At 54.0% G+C, this 18716-nt stretch overlaps 1 protein-coding gene across 1 annotated transcript; it reads right to left on the bottom strand.

The window, feature by feature from the left end:
* Nucleotides 1-868: 868 nt before the first annotated feature.
* Nucleotides 869-11145, bottom strand: CTSK (cathepsin K). The gene is made up of 8 exons (XM_054011202.1): nucleotides 10986-11145; nucleotides 8852-8978; nucleotides 6981-7103; nucleotides 5898-6053; nucleotides 5348-5566; nucleotides 3568-3733; nucleotides 1978-2083; nucleotides 869-1798 (listed from the first exon to the last, which is right to left on the bottom strand). The coding sequence occupies exons 1-8, from the start codon at nucleotides 10994-10996 to the stop codon at nucleotides 1699-1701; spliced, it is 1008 nt and encodes a 335-aa protein (XP_053867177.1). The 5' UTR covers nucleotides 10997-11145; the 3' UTR covers nucleotides 869-1698.
* Between the last annotated feature and the right edge of the window lie 7571 nt (nucleotides 11146-18716).

Below are 18716 nucleotides of genomic sequence, written 5' to 3' on the forward strand. Positions count from 1 at the left end.
GTTCTCATGCTAGGCTGCCCAGCGTTATCACAATCTGGCTCTTTTGTGTCTGTAACATTGCGATAATGTTTACCCACTAGAGCTGGTGAGAAAATGGTTTCTGCCCTCCCCATGGAAAATGTCAACAGTTTCATTGGAAAAAAAAATCAAAAGGCAAAATAGTTCAATTTGGAAATGCTTCCATGGAGCCTCATAGGGGCTGGAGCTCAGATGCCTCCTGCCTCCACTCTCCTCCATAGACCGATTCCCTGCTCAGACTACATATCCCATGATGCATCATAATCTCCCCTCTTGGAGTGGTGAGGCCAGGCATCGTAGGAGTCCCATGACCACAGTGCATCATGGGAGATGAAGTCCCGCTCAGGAGCCTGCCCCACAGAGGAGAGTTGGCACATGAGGCAGCTGGACTACAACTCCCATGAGGCATGGCAGCAGGGGTGAGACTCCATATTGTTCCATTTTCAGGCCTTTGTTTTTGTTTGCAGAAAAACATCAAAGCTTTCCGCGGGAAGCAGGCAGAGACTCTCTGCAAAATATTTCATTTTGTCAAACATCCAATTTTCCACCTACAGTTTGGATGCAAAGTTTTTGACCGGCTGTGTTAGCCGCCTCATCGGGCGGCAGGGACTACCATGTATTTGTAATGCTTTCAAAGAGCGTTGAGCTCCTCCAATGGAAGGCCCAAGGGAATCCTGGTCGAGGCTTAACAACAGGACAGGCAAGCAACGAACCGGGCCGGGGTGTCACCTCGCACTACCCAACCTGACACCAAACCGGGAGATCTGTATTTGTAGATGCTATTGGCAACATTGAATCAGTGCCCCAGTGACCATTCAGCCGGAATACAGAGCAAACCACCAAGCAAGGGACGGGTTATTCCCAACTGGGTTTATTTAAAAACAAAATCATGTCAGTCTCACCAGAACCTGTCACACCGGAGTAGGGCTGCAAGTGTGCATGGGATACGGGGTGGGCACAGCTGCTGCCATATGTGCTAGAACACAGCAAAGCATCCTCCCCTTCCAACCCCAGAGAGGCAACGTCTCCAGTGGAACAAGGACAGGGGGAAACATGAAGCCACCTGCAGAACCCCGCCAGAGGTGGAATCCAGCCCACCTCCCCCCTTTTGCTGCTGCATCCCAAGGGTTCAGAATCTGGGTTACGCGATCCCTCTCAGCTGTGTGCGTCTGTCTGTCCCTACAGTGGGGCAGGACAGAACTCAGCAGGAGGGCGTGCATCACACAGGCTGTAACGGACGGGTGCATATGAAAGAGGGACGCCGGGGCCACGGAGCAAATCCAGGATTTTGGAGACGCGGTGGCTAGAGTTCTACAGCTCATATGAGTAGAGACCTGCTCCTCCGGAGCTGCTGGGCGAGAGTTCTAATCCCCACAACGGCGTCTGTTGTCCGCAGAGACTGATTCTTTCACCCACGCATCCCAGGGGGAGGGAGATGGCTACGGTTTTTTTTTTTTGGGGGGGGGGGGGGGGAAGAGGCTCCTAGAACAGGGACGATCCTGCGTCTGACTTTGCAAATCAAGAGGAGAAGGGCAGAGTATAAAAAATGGCAAGCACGAAAGGCTAGTACAGAAGCCGAGGAGGAGACAGCCGCGGTCGCTGAGTCAGAGATGCGGATACTCCACGATGCCAGCTCAGGAATCCAGCCGCTTCTTTGGAACAGTGCTCGGGGCGGCGGGCTCACATCTTGGGGAAGCTGGCCAGGTTGGCGATGCCGCAGGCGTTGTTCATGTTCCGGGCCATCAGGATATAACCCTTGTTGCCCCATCCCTCTCCCCAGCTGCGGAGAGGAAGGAGAGGGAGTGAAAAGCTCTGCCTGGATTCATTGGCCCTTCCCCCAGCTCTTGTAAGATCACCCTGGCCCAGTGCCACCTTTCCTCACCACGGGGCTCCTGGCAGAGGCTGCGGCTGCACTCGGAGGCAGGCGCCCGTAGAAGGCACTGGCTGGCATTGTATTACCTGTTCTTGATGATCCAGTGTTTGCTGCCCTTCTGGGTGCCGTATCCCACAGCCAGCACCGCGTGGTTGATGTTCTCAGCATTGCAGCTTTCATCGTAGTACACACCTGGGGGACGGAAGGCGGGAGTCACTCACGGGTATAACAGCACTTTGGGACATAGGAATCACCAGACTGGACCAGCCCCTCAGCCCAGAATCTTGTCTCTGATAGCGCAAGAACCCCACAGTTGGCGGATGTGGGATAATCTGCCTGCCATGTTAGAGCTCATCCTGGTCTCTAATAGCTAGAGCTAGGCTTAAACCCATCCCCCTCTCCGTGCCTCAGTTTCCCCATCTGTACAATAGGGATAATTATACTGACCTCCTTGGCAAAGCGCTTTGAGATCTACCGATAACCCCTAGCTCTTATCTAGTGCCTGTTGTTATTAAATCCTGAAGCACAAGGTTTAATATCCCTTCCAAAAACGGTGCGAGTTCATGGCAACAACTCTGGCTGTGCGTGTTATCTACATAAAGGTCTCAGCTCTTTTGGGATCTTGTTAAGTTCTTGGTCTCAACACCTTCCTGTGGCGATGAGTTCCGCAGCCCAATTACACTCGGTGTGGAAAAGACTGGAAATGAAATGTAAGTTGTTAACAGTGAGGGTAATTAACCACTGAAACAATTTACCGAGGTGCATGGTGGATTCCCCCTCACAAGCAATTTTACAGTCAAGACTGAACTAGATGGCCTATCTTAGTAAAACAGTCCAACGGGAGTTAATTCAGGGGAGTCCTATGGCTTGTGTTAAACAGGAGGTCAGACTATCAGAGGCAATCAAAGTCCAAATGTCTTGATCAAGGTGTAGTCAAAGGTCCAGACTTCATAGAAAACAGTAATAAGTAAATAAAAAGATTTGGGGATCCATTCAAAAATGTCCAGCAGTCTATCGACTACCCCTGTTGGATGATCACCCTGGTCCCTTCTGGCCTTGGAAGCTAGGAATCTATTTCCTTTTAATCCGTTTCAAATTTGGCCACCTTTTAAATGTCATCAGCTGTCCATGCAAAGCATTACCATCAATGCTAGGTGCCGTTAGTTGTTACGCTGATTGTTACGAGGCAGCCCATTGGAAAGCAGGATCCTCACCCTACAGGCAGCTTGGCCACGCAAGCCTTCAAACACACACGTCCTGTCCAGGGCGTCATCATTAGCATACAAGGGGGCACACTACACACAACTCACTGTGTGGGAGAAGCTATCCCAGAACCCAGCTCCTGTCTGGCTCTACCTGTGCGTTAAAGATCTGCTGGCACTTTGCGTTAGATCAAGGGAAGCCCTTGGTCAAAATTTCTCCTCTTCATCTGTCTGCCCAGCGGCTGCCTTCCACCCCAGAGGTGGCTGCATTTCCGTGGCGTTGCACAGCACAGGGTGGAAGGTGTGATGATGATGGAGTGGGATGAAATGCGAAGAGTGGGGTCTGACCCTCCCCTCGACGCCCAACGTACCTGACACCCCCTTCCACCAGCAAAAGCCAAGGCGGAGTAGACCTCACCCTACGGGCAATGCCCAGGCCATCACCTGGGACTCATAAGGTTCCACTCTTCCTACCTCTGCTGTAGAACTGGAAGGACGACAGGCTGGCATCAATGCCCACAGATACAGGACCCACCCTGGCCACAGCTCTCTTCAAGGCCTTCTCATTCCCTTCTGGGATTTCCTTGTACCCGCGACACTTGGCGGCTTTTCCGGTAGGGCTGTACATGCAGCTTTCATCCTGCAGGGGGCAGAGAGAGCAGGTTGTAATTTCACTGTCAAAGGAGGTTTTGTGGGGATGGAAACTGGCTGTTTTGTCGACTTGGAAATTTCCAGGGGATTCTGATGATTTTTTTCTAAGTTTTATAGAAAATCCTTTCTCCTGCCCCCCCTCCAGTTTTCGGCAACCAAAACTGAAAAGGTCTGGCTGGTTTGAGAGAACCGACCGGCTGACATTTTTCCTGTTTCCGGTTGCAAAAAAAAACCCCACATGTAAAAATTTTGGTTTCCAATAAAAACTCGGAAAAAACTTTGTGGAAAACAAAAACGTTTTCAATTTCATCCAAATTTTGCGCTGGGGAGAAAATAAATCAATAGAATTTCCCAGCGTGCTCTTGTGATTACAGCCAGGCAAGAGCACAATACCTGGTAACCCTCCATCATCCTGGTCAGGAGTTTGGAACAACTGTCCCAGGGAGACCAGGACACCTGCAGAACCCATCCCGGGTTTTACCTGAGAACTGCCCTGCTGGGGCACGGGGACAGGGTCAGTACACAGCAGCCTGGGTGCACCGGGGAACGCTGCTCGCTCTGTAACGAAGCTGCTGCTGCACTGGGTGAACTGTAAGTGCAACATCCGTCCAGCACAGATCTCACAATCTCTCCAGCACAGAAAAGGGTAGTGTGACCAGAGGGGGCCTGCTCTGGAGGAAGTACCAGCAGCAGCCTGGGAGCTGGCTGCAGAGGAACGTGGGAGTTAGGAGTGACAGGTTGAGAGCCAGGGCGGGGAACAGCTGGGCCGCGGAGGGGGATGAGTAGCCAGGGCTGGTGGATAGCCAGGAGGCTCAGTTGAGAGTTGAGCTGGGCAAATAACTGCTTTTTCAAGTCAGGTTGAACCAAATCGGAAATATTTCTGGTGTTTTTGATGCATCAAAGCAATCGGGGCTGGGGCTGTTCAGGGGAGCCGGGCCTGGAAATGGGGGCTCCCGCCTGCCAAGGGAGTGCCCTGGCAGGGCTAGAAGTTATAAAGGGGGGCACAGCACCACCATCGCCACCGCCGCCTCTTCTTGGTGACTGGCCAAAGCGATTCATGTCAAAATCGGGGCTCGTTTTGCCTCGACCAAAACTGCATTTGTCCTGGAGTAAACTAGGTGTCCTGGACGTTCTGGTGAGAAGCCCTGCCCCGTCCCAGGGGCTCTTAGATCATGGCACAGCTCCCTGCATCAGGCATCTGCAGGAGACGCACAGCAGCTGCCAACGGGCAGCAACACAAGCGGGCAGGTAGTGGGAGGCATCTCGACAGGGCAGGGCCGGCCCAGGTTACTTCCCCAGCGGCAGCAAGGGGACAGCAGGAAATCAATGGTCACTAGAGTCGTCATCTAGTGACTACCCCTTATCTGGGCTGGATCAAGCCAGCTCCACTCATTGCCATCCTCTGGGCAAGAAGGTGGGAGACCCTCTCACCCAGCCTTGCAAAATTCTACCCCAAGGTGTTAGCGGCTGCATTGCCCTTGGCGTCGGGGGAAGACGACCTCACGCCTGGGCTGGTGCATAGCCATAATCCCCCCCCTCCGCCCCTAACTGCTCTCATCTCCGTCGCCACGTCGATAGGCAGAGCCAAAGCCAGGGCACTGACCTGGCCGATGTAGGGGTAAGAGTCCTCCGAGTCGATGCCCCTGTTCTCCTTCACGTACTCGAAGGCGTTGGTCATGTAGCCGCCCCCGCAGCCGTCGTTGTTGGTCACGCAGTCGACCAGGTTCTGCGGGCTGAGACCCAGGACCTTCCCCGTCTGCCGCTTGAGCTGCCCCTCCAGGGCCCCAACGGAGCTGAAAGCCCAGCAGGAGCCGCACTGACCCTGGTGCACAGGAGGGGAGATGGTCAGAAGTGAGAGGCTGTTCCTAGCCCGAGGGGCAGGAGGAGCAGAGAGGGAGAGCAGAAAGCAGTTGGTGGCTGTTTCCCCCACTGAAACGTAAGGATCTCACAGCAGTCAGAGTCAGATCTTGGTCACCCTGGCGTAAATCTGGAGCCACTCCACCTCCATGGAAAGGAGCCCGGACTCCGGCCACTGGCTCTCTGAGCTGGTCCTGAAAAGTCCCAGCCAACAAGCGAAGTGCGGCGTAGGGCAGCCATACGGTTCAACCGGAGTGGACAAGGAAACGCCGAGCTCGGAGAACAGCACCGCTTACCTGGTTCTTCACGGGCGTCACATAGCCCTTCTTCCTCCAGTCCACCGAGTCCGGCACCTTCTCCTCCCAGTCGGGAACGTAGACCGTGTCATTGCTGGGCCCACGCGACGGAGGGACCTTCAGCCCCGTCATCTTCTGCACCACCTCCTCGCTGGTCTAGGGAAGGAGAGGCAGACATTTGGCAAAACCGGGCACTGGCGGACAGTTTTGTAGTCGCCAGTGGGCCAGAGCTGCGTTGGCCCAGGGCGGCAGGGGCAGTGACCCAAAGGCACTGCCTGGGGAATTGCACAGTAGAGGAGAACTTTAGCATGGCTAAACCTGCCGGGCTGGCACCCGCCCTGGGTGGAGAGAAAAACGAGCTTCTGCCAAGAGAGAATTCCCCTCTCTTGCCCGGCTGTGAACAGTGTTTAAGCTGGTGCGACATGGACCCAGGTGTCAAAGCATTCAGATGGGAAAGCAGGTTGTGCCACTAGGGTCCGGCGGCCAGACTCGGTGAACGGACAGACGGGGATAGGAACAAAGACCTGCGCTCAGACGCTTGGTGAGATCTTCCCCACCTTGTTAGCATATGCATCACAGCAGCACCTTCACTGGGCTGGAGCAGGGGATCGGTGTGCGGGAAGGGGTGAGGGCTCTAAGTGGGGGTGCGGGCTCCAGGTGGGGCCAGAAAGGAGGGGTTCAGCGTGCAGGAGGGGGGCTGCGGGCTGGGGCAGGGAGTTGGGGGCTGGGAGGGGGTGCGGGCTCTGGGGTGAGGGCAGCGTGCGGAGCCCCGTGTACCCCAGCCAGGAGATGGACCTGCTGGCTGCTTCTGGGACGCAGCACAGTGCCAGGACAGGTAGGGACGAGTCTGCCTGAGATCCCGCGGCACCACCGACCGGACTTTTAACGGCCCATTGGCGCTGACCGGAGCCGCCAGGGTCCCTTTTCAACCAGGCGTTCCGGTCGAAAACCAGACACCTGGTCACCCTAAGCCGAACACCCCGGCGATGACCATGGGATAGACGGACAGAGAGTAACATTGCTGCAGCACCTGGCGATAATTCACAGAGGATTCGGAAATACCCTGGCATGTCATCCACCTACCATGTCCCCCAGGTGGTTCATGGCCAGTTCGTAGGTGTGGGTGCCCAGAGAGAACTCCAGGTTGTGGGTGGTGATGTACTGGAGGTTCTTCTCCCAGATCAGCCGCCGTGAGAGCTCGTCCATCTGCGAGGCAAGGAGGATTCAGGAATGGAAACACACCGGGCCATTGGACACCAAGGGCCGGACCCTGCTCAGACTCCTGCCGGTGCTAGCTTGGGAGCTACAGCAGGGTCTGGAGCCCACGTGGTGGGGGTGAGAGTTATCGCTGTCCCAGTGCACCGCAGAGATCAAGACATCATATTGCCCTGGATTGGCAAGGTGATGTCCCGGGTCTTGAACCCAGGCCTGGGAGTCCCCAGACACCTGCCACCCAATGGCTACTGAAGCCCACTGGGCTGAGAAGCTACCAGGGCTATAGCCCCACCCCCAGGAGCTCTGATTGGAGGATCGCCCAGCTCCACCGATTGGTCCAGCTATGCTATTTAAGGAGGAGGAATAGGAAGTTCGTCTGAGGAACCAGGTGGTTTCCTGTTGTGGCTGCGTCGGACCCTGCTTGTGCCTGGCCCCCGCACCCAGTCCTGCTCCTGGTTCCTGTTCTGCTCCTGCCTCACCCCTGCTTTCGCTGCTCCTGTTCCCACCGTGCTGGCCTCCAGGCCTCAGTGACCAGTCCCGCCTCCGACCCTGGCCTCAGATTTCTGCCCTTGACTCCGGTGTGACCCTCTGCTCCAGCCTTTGGTGCCTGACGTCGGCTCTGACCCTCAGCTTCCATTGCTGGTTCTCCCTCTGGCTTGATCCCTGGCTCTGGGAACTGGCAGTTGGCTCTGGTGCTGACCCTTGGCTTTGTTCCCCAACCTGTACCCCTGCTCCACCCACTAAACCTGACCGCCTCTATCCCAGTCCATAAGAGCTAGTCAACATCCAGGCGGCACATGATTGCTTTCAAGCTTCATTAGAATTCCTCGGGCTGATCAAAGCAGTAACAGGGTCCCTTGTCCCTGGTGGGAGGGATAGCTCAGTGGTTTGAGCATTGGCCTGCTAAACCCAGGGTTGAGAATTCAATCTTTGAGGAGGCCATTTAGGGATCTGGGGCAAAAATCTGTCAAGGAATTGGGTCCTGCTTTGAGCAGGGGGTTGGACTGGATGACCTCCTGAGGTCCCTTCCAACCATGATATTCTAGGATTCTAACAAGTGGTAGGGAGGTGCTGCGGATGGCCCTCACCTTGTGTGCCAGTGGGCCAAGGTTCAAATCCTGGACGTGCCTCGTGCAGGGGATAACTTGGGACCTCTTATGCAGGAGGGTCAGGCTTAGTGGCTCATAAGGGTCTAGTCTAGCCTTAAGTGCTAATCCTACGTTCCCCCAGGGTCATACAGCCACTCAGCCTTTCCCCATTGTTACATCTTACCCTCTTTCGGGGGTCTCCCATAACCCTTCTGCCACTGAACTTCTAGCCCCACAAGACCCGCTCTGCCCATAACACTAATCCCTCCACTCCACACCTTTCCAGCCCCAAAGCACTCGATCGGCCACTCGAAAACCAGCTGCCGCGTTCTCAATAAACCTCAGTGCTCCGGCCGCAGGGGGCCTCACTCTCCGCACCCATTGACGCTGGGGCAGAGTGGGTGTGAAGTGCTACTGGTCCCCCTGACGTGGCAGAGCTCTGCAGCGGTGCAAGCGGCGACCACAGGAGGGCGAACCAGCCCCACCGTCTTTAGCAGAGGAGACGGATCTGGATCGCTCTGCGCGCTAGCAGTGCGGCTACTGCTTTTGGGGCCCGGCCTGCCGAGCGTTCAGCCCCACAGCTATGCTGAAGCCCAGTCCCCGAAGCGTCCTGACCCGTATGGAGCTGCCAGACTGCCCCGCCCCGGGTACCTTGCCGTTGTACTGTTTGTGGTAGGTTTTCTTCCATAGCTCCCACTGGGAATCCAGCGCCTCCTCTGGGTACACGCTGGCCTTCACTGCCGGGAGCAGCAGGGCTAGGAGGCTGATCCACCACATCCTGCGAGGGCGGAGGGGAAAGCCATGAGCAGGGCAATGTAGGAGGGCAGCATTGGACAGGATAAAGCGACACGAGACACCCCCACCACCCCGGACAACCTCCAACCGCACTGGGTCAGTACAGATCCCCCTGGCACTGTATAGGTTGCACTCTCTGCATGCACAACACGTGGCAAAATGTGGGCCAGGTCCCCCTCTAGTGGCCAGTCCGCATAGAGGACAACAGCCTACTACAGCTGCCAGAGCTGCCCTTTTAGCTCCAGTGGTGGAAGTCTGGGCTGCGGAGCTGAAAGTTCAAACCCGGCTGATGACCCACAGGGGAGGGGGTGTCATGCCACCGGCAGGCGTTAGCACCCTGGTCTAACCCAGCTGCAGCTCGAGCGATTGCCTCCTGTGCGTTACCCCTGCGGCTGCGGGTAGCTGGGGCCTAGCGTTGCTGCGGGGCCGGGGGGAGGGGCTCCGGCCCTGCCCCATCCCGCACCGCGCCAGCCCCGTGACTAGAATGAGGACTTTGCTCCTGAATTCTGGCGACACGGAGCCCTCAGAAGCACTCCACTCCCCAAAGCCTGGCCAGGGGGAGGCGTTTACACAGGGCCGGTCAGTGAAAACCTGAACCAGACTCTTCTTTCACCAGCCGGATCCCAGCCCCTGGACCCCCCCGTCGGATGCGCAAGCAGGCGTCACATGAGCCCCAGCAGCTGTTTCCCATTAGGGCCTTTTGGCGGAGGCCTGGGAGATTCTGGAGGAATGCAGGGCAAGCCGGCGGGGCTCGTTAACTCCTTCACAGCAGCACAGCCTGGCAAAGGCCGGCCCGGGATAAAACCCACCACGGCTCATTGCTGCCTCAGCTCCCCCCAGTTCAAGGCATTTCCCACAGGCGGGTAACGTTCTCGCCACCTTACAGATGGGGAAACTGAGGCACAGAAAGAGGCCCGGACTGGCCTGAGGTCTTGCAGCAAGTCAGCGGCCTTGCTGGGAACAGAACCCAGGTGTCCTGGCTGCCGGTCCAGTTGCTCTAATCACTGGGCAGCCCTGCCTCCCCTTAAGCCTGCTTTCCCCATTTCCCAGCCTAGGAAATGCAGGGCAGCGTGGGGAAGGGACGTGTCCCAGGGGCAAGGAGCTGGGTGTAGAATGCAGGTCCCCGGACGGTCGCTCCTGCCCTCGGCAGCTCCTGGGATCAAGCCCCGAGCTCCCACGTCACAGCCAGCGTTATCACCACTGTCACGCTCACCTCAGCTCCCTCTGCCCGCATCCACCCTCCAGCCCTGCCCGGCACCCAGCGTGCAAGGGACCCAGGATGAACGGACGGCTCCTCCCGCTCTGCCACCACCCGCCTTCCCCGGGCTGAGCTCAGCTTGCTAAATCCTTCAGAAATCAGGGACCACCAGAGCGGTCTAATGGCTGGAGCACTGGACTGGGCGCGGAGCATCTGGGTTCTGTCTCTGGTGTGACCATAGGGGAAGTCACGTCTCCCCCTCCATACCTCAGTTTCTCCTCTCTCACCTTTTGTCTGCCTGGTCAATTCTGAGTGGAGGCCCTTGAGGGCAGGGGCTGTTTCTCACTCCAAGTATGCACCGGACCTAGCCCAATGGAAGCCCAGGAAAGCCTCCAAGCGATCCCATAAAACTAACAACAAGCCAGACTCCCCGTTCGGTTTACAAGCCGGGCTATCAACCCAGGCTCCCAAACTGCTTCCGTTCCCCTGGGCCTGGGGGAATTTCAGCCCCAGCAGCAAACTTCTGAAACTGCCCCAGGCCTCTGCAGACTGGTCCTGCTGCTTGGGGGGAAGAAGGAAATGAAAGCGAACAAAGAACCTATTCCGAGAGCAGCGAAAGCTACTGCCTGGGGTTATGAAACCTCTTCTGCCCCCCAAGGAAAACTCTGTAATCTGTACCACAGGGCACAGGTAGGAGAAGCTTTCTGCATCGTGCCCCACAGGTACCTTGGCAGCTATGTCTGGAGAGCTATCAGATCCCCCTCTGCTGCTAAGAAGGAAAGCGGGGCTCACCTGTAAGTCATGGCTGCTTTCGGATACCAAAGTTAGCAACCCCTTCTCTGTGCCCCGAAGAGACGCCAAGCAGAGATGAGAGCCGCGATGTTGCACCTCCGCTCGCCTGCTAGTTCTTTTTATGCTGGCTGGATTGAGGAAGTCGAGCAGGCGGCTGGAAAATATGGGCTGTCAGTTTCATGCAGGGTTTACTCAGATTTGCATATGGGCCTGGCCGGGGAGTGGGGTGGGCTGCAGGGAGCGGTGCTGGCTGGGTGTTCGGTTTCACATGACCTACAGCTGCCTGCAGAACTTAGTCACCTCGTAGGCCCAGGTCTCACCCGGCCTTGCCCCCTGGGGAGTCATTTGCACCTGGCCAAAGCGGGTGCAGGGGAGAACTTGGGGGTGGGGGGCTGTGTCTATCCCTCCCCTAAAGCCCCAGTAGGGCCCAGATTTCCTGAGCATACACCCCCATCCCAGAGCACACAATCCCCGCCCCAGATTGGGCGGGCGCTGAACCTCGCCGGGGAAGCCCAAAGGACACTTCGCTTTTAATGCCGCCCCGTAGAGTCCCCACCGCCCCTACCGAATCCATCCGCAACCCATGGAGGGTCGTAGCCAAGGAGGTCTTGAGCACCCCGCGTTTCCTCTGACTTTGGGGCAGGTCACCCCGGCAGGATTAGTCCCAGAAGGGGCTGACCTTCGGCCCCGAGCGCCCCTTGTTCCAGCTGCGGCAGATCGGAGCTGCGGGCGCTCAGCCCCTGGGCAATTTAACCCCGTAACTAGCTGCAGGAGTCACTTGGGTCAATGCAAGGCTGGGCCTGGCCCCCATGGGTCAGCTCGCTACTTGCGTGATGCCACCTCTTAGCGGAGGCACTGGTGGATTGACCCAGTGACCTCCAGAGCTCAGAAGCGGCTACAGCTTAAGAGAGAGAGACACACACACACACACACACACACACCCCTCTCCCCCCAGCCACACATCCACCCGGCCCAGGCACTGAACCCACCAATTACCGCCGTGGAGGAGCTGCGGATCAGCAGGCGTTACACATCCCCCTCTGTGCCTGATCCCCTGAAGCTGCTCAAGTTGTAGAGCAGTGTTTCTAGGGGCTTTTCTTGTGGCCACACAGGCTCCTGGGCTGGGACTGTGGGAGCGGGGAGGGCAGCAATGCACCCCCTTGGTGTTGGTTGCTGGGGCCACCAGCAGGGGTTGGGCCATGCCCCCATCTGGAGACCCCTGGAGCACAAAGCTGGAGGAGCGGGCAGCCGGTCAGTTCCCCACCTTCCCAGGGGCATGGGGCTCAGGGTTTAGGCTTCATCTTTGGGGAGGGGGGCAGCAGGCTCTGTCTGTGGGGCTGCAGGCTCCAGCCCCCAACTGTCTGTCCTGGCCACCCCACCGCCCCCATCTCCCCTGCCTCCCCCGATCCCCCATCCAGGGCTTAATATGTCCCCAGGCTTGCTGGGGCCGAGTAAGTCTGCTGTGAAAAGTGATATTAACAAACCTACGCGTATCACTTTTCACACCAGACTGACTAGCTCGCCATAAATACATTACAATGCGTTGGACGTGTGGATGTGCATCATTTGTTGGTTTTCCTAAAGCTAATCAAGTAGTTTAAGAACAAGTGTGAGCGTGGCCACCAGAAAAGTTGGTGGCCACACTCTGAGGCCACCAAATAATTTGTCCGGAGAACCCCTGGAGACTCATGTGCTTAGCTAGGGAGGGCCCAGGTTCAATCCCCAGGGCCAGCCAAGAGGTTTCTCAGCGATTGACTCAGATGCGTAGCTTGCTGCGGAGCGGGGCTGAAGCTGTCACAGCTGCAGGGGAGCAGAAGGGAGATCGGATTCAGGACCAAGTGGGATTTGACCCTATGTGCCTCTAAGGGCAGGACTCAGGTTTCCATAGGCCTCTGAATGCCATTTGGGCTGGCTGTAGCAAGGGACGGAACCAAAGAGATCCAGCAAATGTGTTCCACTCTTCTACAGTAACACCTAGGAGCCCCGATCATGGAGCAGGGCCCCAGGGCGCTGCACATAGAACAAATAGAAAGTCCTTCCCCCAAAGAGCTTCCCGTCTAAGTAAAGGCATTAGCTAGAAAATCGGTGCCTGGGAATTTCAAAACTGCCCCAAGGACTGGATTAAATTTAACAGGAACCTGGCAACTAGCTCATCAGCTGCTTTGCGCATCATCCCAGCCTGAATGACTCTTATCCACGCATCCCGTGGCTTCCCCGTGGAACTGGTCAGAAAACCTTCCTCTTATTCATACCAAAGTACGGCGTTCCATACAGACATGAGCCGCTCAAGGTGACCCCAATGTCATCTGCCCGGCTAATCTGATCTAGCGCTTTTCATCCATAGGTCTCAAACGGCTTCACAGTGGAAATGGGGAAACTGAGGCACAGAGCTGGGACACGACTCGCCCAAGGTCGCCCAGCAGGTCAGTGGCAGAGCCGGGTTATAGAACCCAGGTCTTTTGGGTCACAGCCTGGGGCCCTTCCCACTAAGGCCAGAAGCAGTGTGACTATCTTTCATTGCCCTATAGCTTATGGAATCATTTCAACCAGTGCAAAAAACACTGCCATATTAAGTTGGCGACATTTGACCTTGGGCTTGCGCTGCTGTAAGGGACTGCATAAGCGATGGAGAATTGCACCATCTTACCTAGTTCTATTAGGCGGGTCTAACCTGGGGGAAGGTGACAACAAGGTGTCCGGGGGCTCCACTCCCATAGTGCTGGATGGGAGGGGCACCCAGGGCTGGATAAGAAGCCCAGCTCTGTCCTGAGTGTTACGGCACCTTCTAGTGCAGAAAGGCAGAACAAAGCCCAACAGCCAGCGGTTAAAGCCACACAAATTCAGATTAGGAATCAGGCACCAACTTTGACCAGCGAGGGTGATTACGTTGCTTCCCCACGCCTTATCTTCTAACACAATCCGGCTGCCTTTCTGGAAGGGACGTGTTAGCTATTGGGCTCTATCCAGCAGTAACTGGGTGAAGTTCTCTGGCTTGTGCTATACAGGAGGTCAGACGAGATGATCTAACAGCCCCTTCCGGCCTTACCGTCTACTGATCTATGAATAAGCAGGAGGGAACAGCGGTCTTTTTCCAGAGAGCAAAATAATTCCATGTCACCCTTAATTAGACAAAATACCATTAGAGACCACGCTGCTGTACCAACACAGACTCAACAAGCCACAAAACCAGGGCCATGACAGTAAAGATAGGGAGTAGGTGGGTCATATCCAGCCATCATATCTGATGGAACACAGCAAATAATAAATGCATACCCTCCATTTGGATAATTGAGTGTAGATCAGCCCTGCAACCGGTGGGGGACTGCAGCTCGGGTAGGCCCACCAGGGCTAGCTTTAATATAGCTACCATGGCTAACGGTAGCAGCAAAGACCCAGCCGGCATGGAGCCTGGCATGGGCCAGTAATGCGATTACGTACCCAGGCATATATTCGCAGCAGACACATAGGGAAGTTAGATTAAAAAAAAAAAAAAAAAAAAAAAAACATAATTCCCCTCACTGGAAGGTTGCAACTTAACAACTTTCTTGCTTAGAATTCAGAACGAGAACACACACAACCCCCCCAAAACAGACGCAAACGCAGGCGTGGATTGACTGCTGCTAGACCCAGATTGCACGTTTCCCTACGGAGCCCCGTAACCTGCCCACAGCGGCTGGAAAAACCTTGAAATCTCAAGTGACTGCCTACAATTGTTGACACAGTTTTAATACACCATCCTTAGCTGCCGCGGCCTCTTCACTGCTATCTTTAGCCATGCTAGCTAGATGAAAACTCGGTGAGGATGCCAACCCAAGCTGCAATCATACCTCTTATAACATCTTGGAATGTTAAACCAAGGAGGGGCCCAGTCCAAATCCCACTGAAGTCCAAGGAAAGAAGAGGAGTTGGATTAGGCTCTAAAGGCCAAACACAAATCCAGGGCAGAGTTAAGGTTATTTGGATGCTGATCACTGCAAAATGGTCTGTGTGCCAGAGTTGTTGATTAGAATGTTAAATTGACGGATTTCCAGTTTTTAATGCTTTGGGGGGAAGGGGGGGGGGAAGGATGTGTTTAATTCAGAGTGTCCTTTGAACTGCACTTAACTGCGTCTCAACCAATCTTTGTGGTTGTGGGGGGGTTACAGTCACCACGCAGCTGACCGCAGTCAAGCCTCATTTTTCCATTCCCAGAGCAACACTAGCTCCCCCAACCCACAGAAGAACCCCACCCCCTGGGGAGCAGATTCCCTGCTATTTAGATTGGAGGCTCTTTGGGGCAGGCACTGTGTTTGTTCTGTGTTTGTCCAGCACCGACAGCGCCCTGGTCGTAACCAGGTGCTTTAATACTACAAATAATTAAAAACAGCGACACCGGCCGGGACATGGGAGTGGAGGAGCAAAGCCCCTGCCGTGTGGAAACGTGCTCACCGGCAGACAAAGGGTTCCTCTCCCCGCCTGGAGCAGTGGCTCAGGGCAGAGGACGGCACTCAGCAGACCAGAAAAGTTGACTCCTGCTCTCTGAGTAAAGGTGCTTTCTGGCCTGATGCACACGCAGGGTCAGCAGTTCATGAAGCAGCCCATCCCTTGGCAAGGCATGGAGGAAAGCAGGTGACTTGCAACAAGGAAGCAGCCTTGGCTATTAGACAAAAAACAGGCAGGGAGAAACAGCGTCGAAAACAACTGCCTCCTGCAGCCCACCAGGGGGCGCTGTGCTTGGCACGACTGATCAAAGGAGAAAGCAAGTGGCTTATTACCCCAGGTCTGTCTCCTGTCTCTCCCCTTCCATGCCTGCAATCAGAGCCCAGTTCTTACACACCAGGCCATTGCAGGTTCTGCCTAACAAGCATTCCCATCAACCCCATTGAGATTCGTTCCCAACGTTACCCTTCCTGTCCCGCACAATACAATGATCCAGGGACCGATTCTGCTGGTCCCTCGAGAGCTGGGGTGGGGTAGAGAATAATCACACACTACATTATTATTTATTCCTAGTGCAGCTAGTGCTCAGAGACCTCCGTTAACACACAGGGAGATCTGGGACCCTGCCCCAAAGGACTTACATTGTAAAAAAACGGAACAGTGACTTAGTTCCAGGTGACTGGGGCATGTTTTGGAGACAAGACAACAAGAGCCCTGCATTAGCCATTCCCGTTAACAGAGGGCCTGCTGGGACTCTTCACAGGGACATGCTAGGAAGCAGGGTATTTTGGTTTAAATACCCACCTTCAGTTTTCATCTCCCTTCCCTGAGATACGGAACTTCAGTCCCTCTCAACAGGAGGCATTGTTTAAAGGAACACAACCATGCACGCAAGCAACAAGCTTCCACACAGCTTGCGTTCCAACTTTATCCCCCGGGTTTGCCAGGGACCTACAACTTGCCTGGAGCGCTGTGCTGCAGATGGAGACATCTAGTGGCTGAACAGCATATTACAAGTAAACATATTGCACAGCTCCCTCAGTTCGATTCTCCTCTCTGCCCCAGACCAGGGATTTCCCTACCCTCTCCCCCCGCCCGAATTTCCCCAACATGCCCCCAGTTTTGTGAACTCGTTACATGCAGTGTTGCCAATTTAGTGATTGTTTGGAAATTTGAATTGAAATTGAAACATTAATACACACTTTAAAAGCATATAAAGTGTATAATAAAATACACGTATCTGAAAAAAGAACAGGAGTATTTGTGGCACCTTAGAGACTAACAAATTTATTAGAGCATAAGCTTTCGTGGACTGCAGCCCACTTCTTTGGATGCATACCGAGTGAAACATATATTGAGGAGATATATATACACACACATACAGAGAGCATGTGCGGATACAGACTAACACGGCTGCTACTCTGAAAAATTTATCTGAAAAAGTATCATCGATTTGAAAAGTATGAACATAGACTAGCTTTCTTATACAGCTGTTTTTTACGACAATGTCAGTGCATTCATTTCGGTGATGTTGGCCAACCTAATCCTTTCAAATTATGATTTGTAATCAAAAACTAAATGAGGTCTCCCTGACAGCTAGTGATGAGCTGGGGCTGGAGGGAGAGGCTTCAGGACCAGATTGTATTTACCTTCACACCTAATCTACCCAGGTGTCCAGCAAACAGAGCTGTGTTGCCCCAGTGATAGATTTTGGCTGAGGTTACAAATCACTTGAATGCCGGCGGTAATGAAATGTTCTTATTGTATGAGTAAAGGGCAGTAGAACTGTGCTGCTTGAGGACATCAAGAGCGAGGGTGGGGACAGGTGTTTTGCTTGATGGTCTGCCTGAGTCACAAGTACGATTCGAACTTTCTCCACTGTTTAAAGACAGAGCTGATTAGGCTCCATAGATAGTCTTTTGTTCTGTTAAGTGACCACTGCAGCTGAAATCACTGATAATCAGGTCTAAGTGCTTAGACCTGCTGTGGGACAGTGTTTCTGTGGAAGAGACACCCCAGTCTGCACTAGCAGTGAGGTCCCCCACTGAGAGCTCAGCTGAAATCACAGAGCTGAGTGGAACCTCAAGAGACCAACTCGCAGAGGTCACAGTGGCAGCAGAAGGTGATGGCGCAGGGCCATTGGCAACAGAGCGATGGAGTGAACGGTGGCGCAACGAACAACAGCGAACAATGAGCAAGGTGCCTTCTTGCCCCGCACCTGGGAGGTGAACTCATGTGAAAGCACCTCTGAACTCTGAGTCTCCACTGACCAAGGACAACACCGGTGAGTGTTAATGAGGCTGTTAAGAATGCTGGAGACACAACACAGTTCATGCGAACAAACATGGCTGTGGCATCATACTTTCTATTTAAGCAAGAGATACTACACACTACAAACTGGTGGCCAATGTTAAGTGCATTGTCAATAGTTCATCCTGAAGTTGAACACAGTACTGAACAAGAACAGCAAATGCTCACTATCTTTCTGCAAGAAACTCAGAGTGGCTAGAAGCATGTGGTGCAACAGTGAAAGACAACAGTTGAAAAAGTGAAAAACTTTCTCACCATATTTGCATACATGGCTGATGAATGCACCGATGCAAATTGGCATCAAGTATTAAGTCACTGTGTACGTTATCTGGATGTCAGTGGTAGGCCGGTAGATGCATTTCTAGATGCTCAAGTTATAGAAGACACATCGGCTGCATCTGTGACAACCCACATCTTAGAAGAGTTAAATGCTTGTCAACTGGACCCCAAACAGATGGCTGCTTGTGCATTTGATGGAGCTACAAACTTCTCTGGAAGATATGGTGGAGTACAAGCTTTACTCAGAGAAAAGTGTAACCTTAATCTCTCCTATACACACTGCAGAGGCCATCTACTCCAACTAGCGCTAGTACGAGCTACAGACTCTTCAAAAGACATTAAAAAAAGCTATAAATTTAATGTCTTCATTATATTCTTTTGTCAGCAAGAGTCCAAAAAGACTGAATATCTTGGAAAATATAGAAGATACACTGGGACTGCATCCGAAGAAGTGGGCTGTAGTCCACGAAAGCTTATGCTCTAATAAATTTGTTAGTCTCTAAGGTGCCACAAGTACTCCTGTTCTTTTTACTGGGACTGAAGTTCAAATTAATCCAACCTGGGAAAACTCTGGCTCTCTCATGAGTGATCCTTGGCTGTTGTCTTAAAATTACTCCAGCCATTATTACTGGCTTTGGAAAGTATCTACCAAGATGGGATGGATCTAAGTAGTGAGGCTGGTGGATTACATTTGCTACTATGTTCAGAGAAGACTATTGCCAT

The sequence above is a fragment of the Malaclemys terrapin genome, chromosome 21, assembly GCF_027887155.1.
Source record: "Malaclemys terrapin pileata isolate rMalTer1 chromosome 21, rMalTer1.hap1, whole genome shotgun sequence".
Classification (NCBI taxonomy): Eukaryota; Metazoa; Chordata; order Testudines; family Emydidae; genus Malaclemys; species Malaclemys terrapin.

Coding starts and splice junctions, on each gene's coding strand:
- CTSK (XM_054011202.1), bottom strand. Junction 6,054..6,980: donor TGAACCACCTGGGGGACATG/GTAGGTGGATGA, acceptor CTCCTTCCCTAG/ACCAGCGAGGAGGTGGTGCA. Junction 1,799..1,977: donor CACTGGATCATCAAGAACAG/GTAATACAATGC, acceptor TCCTCTCCGCAG/CTGGGGAGAGGGATGGGGCA.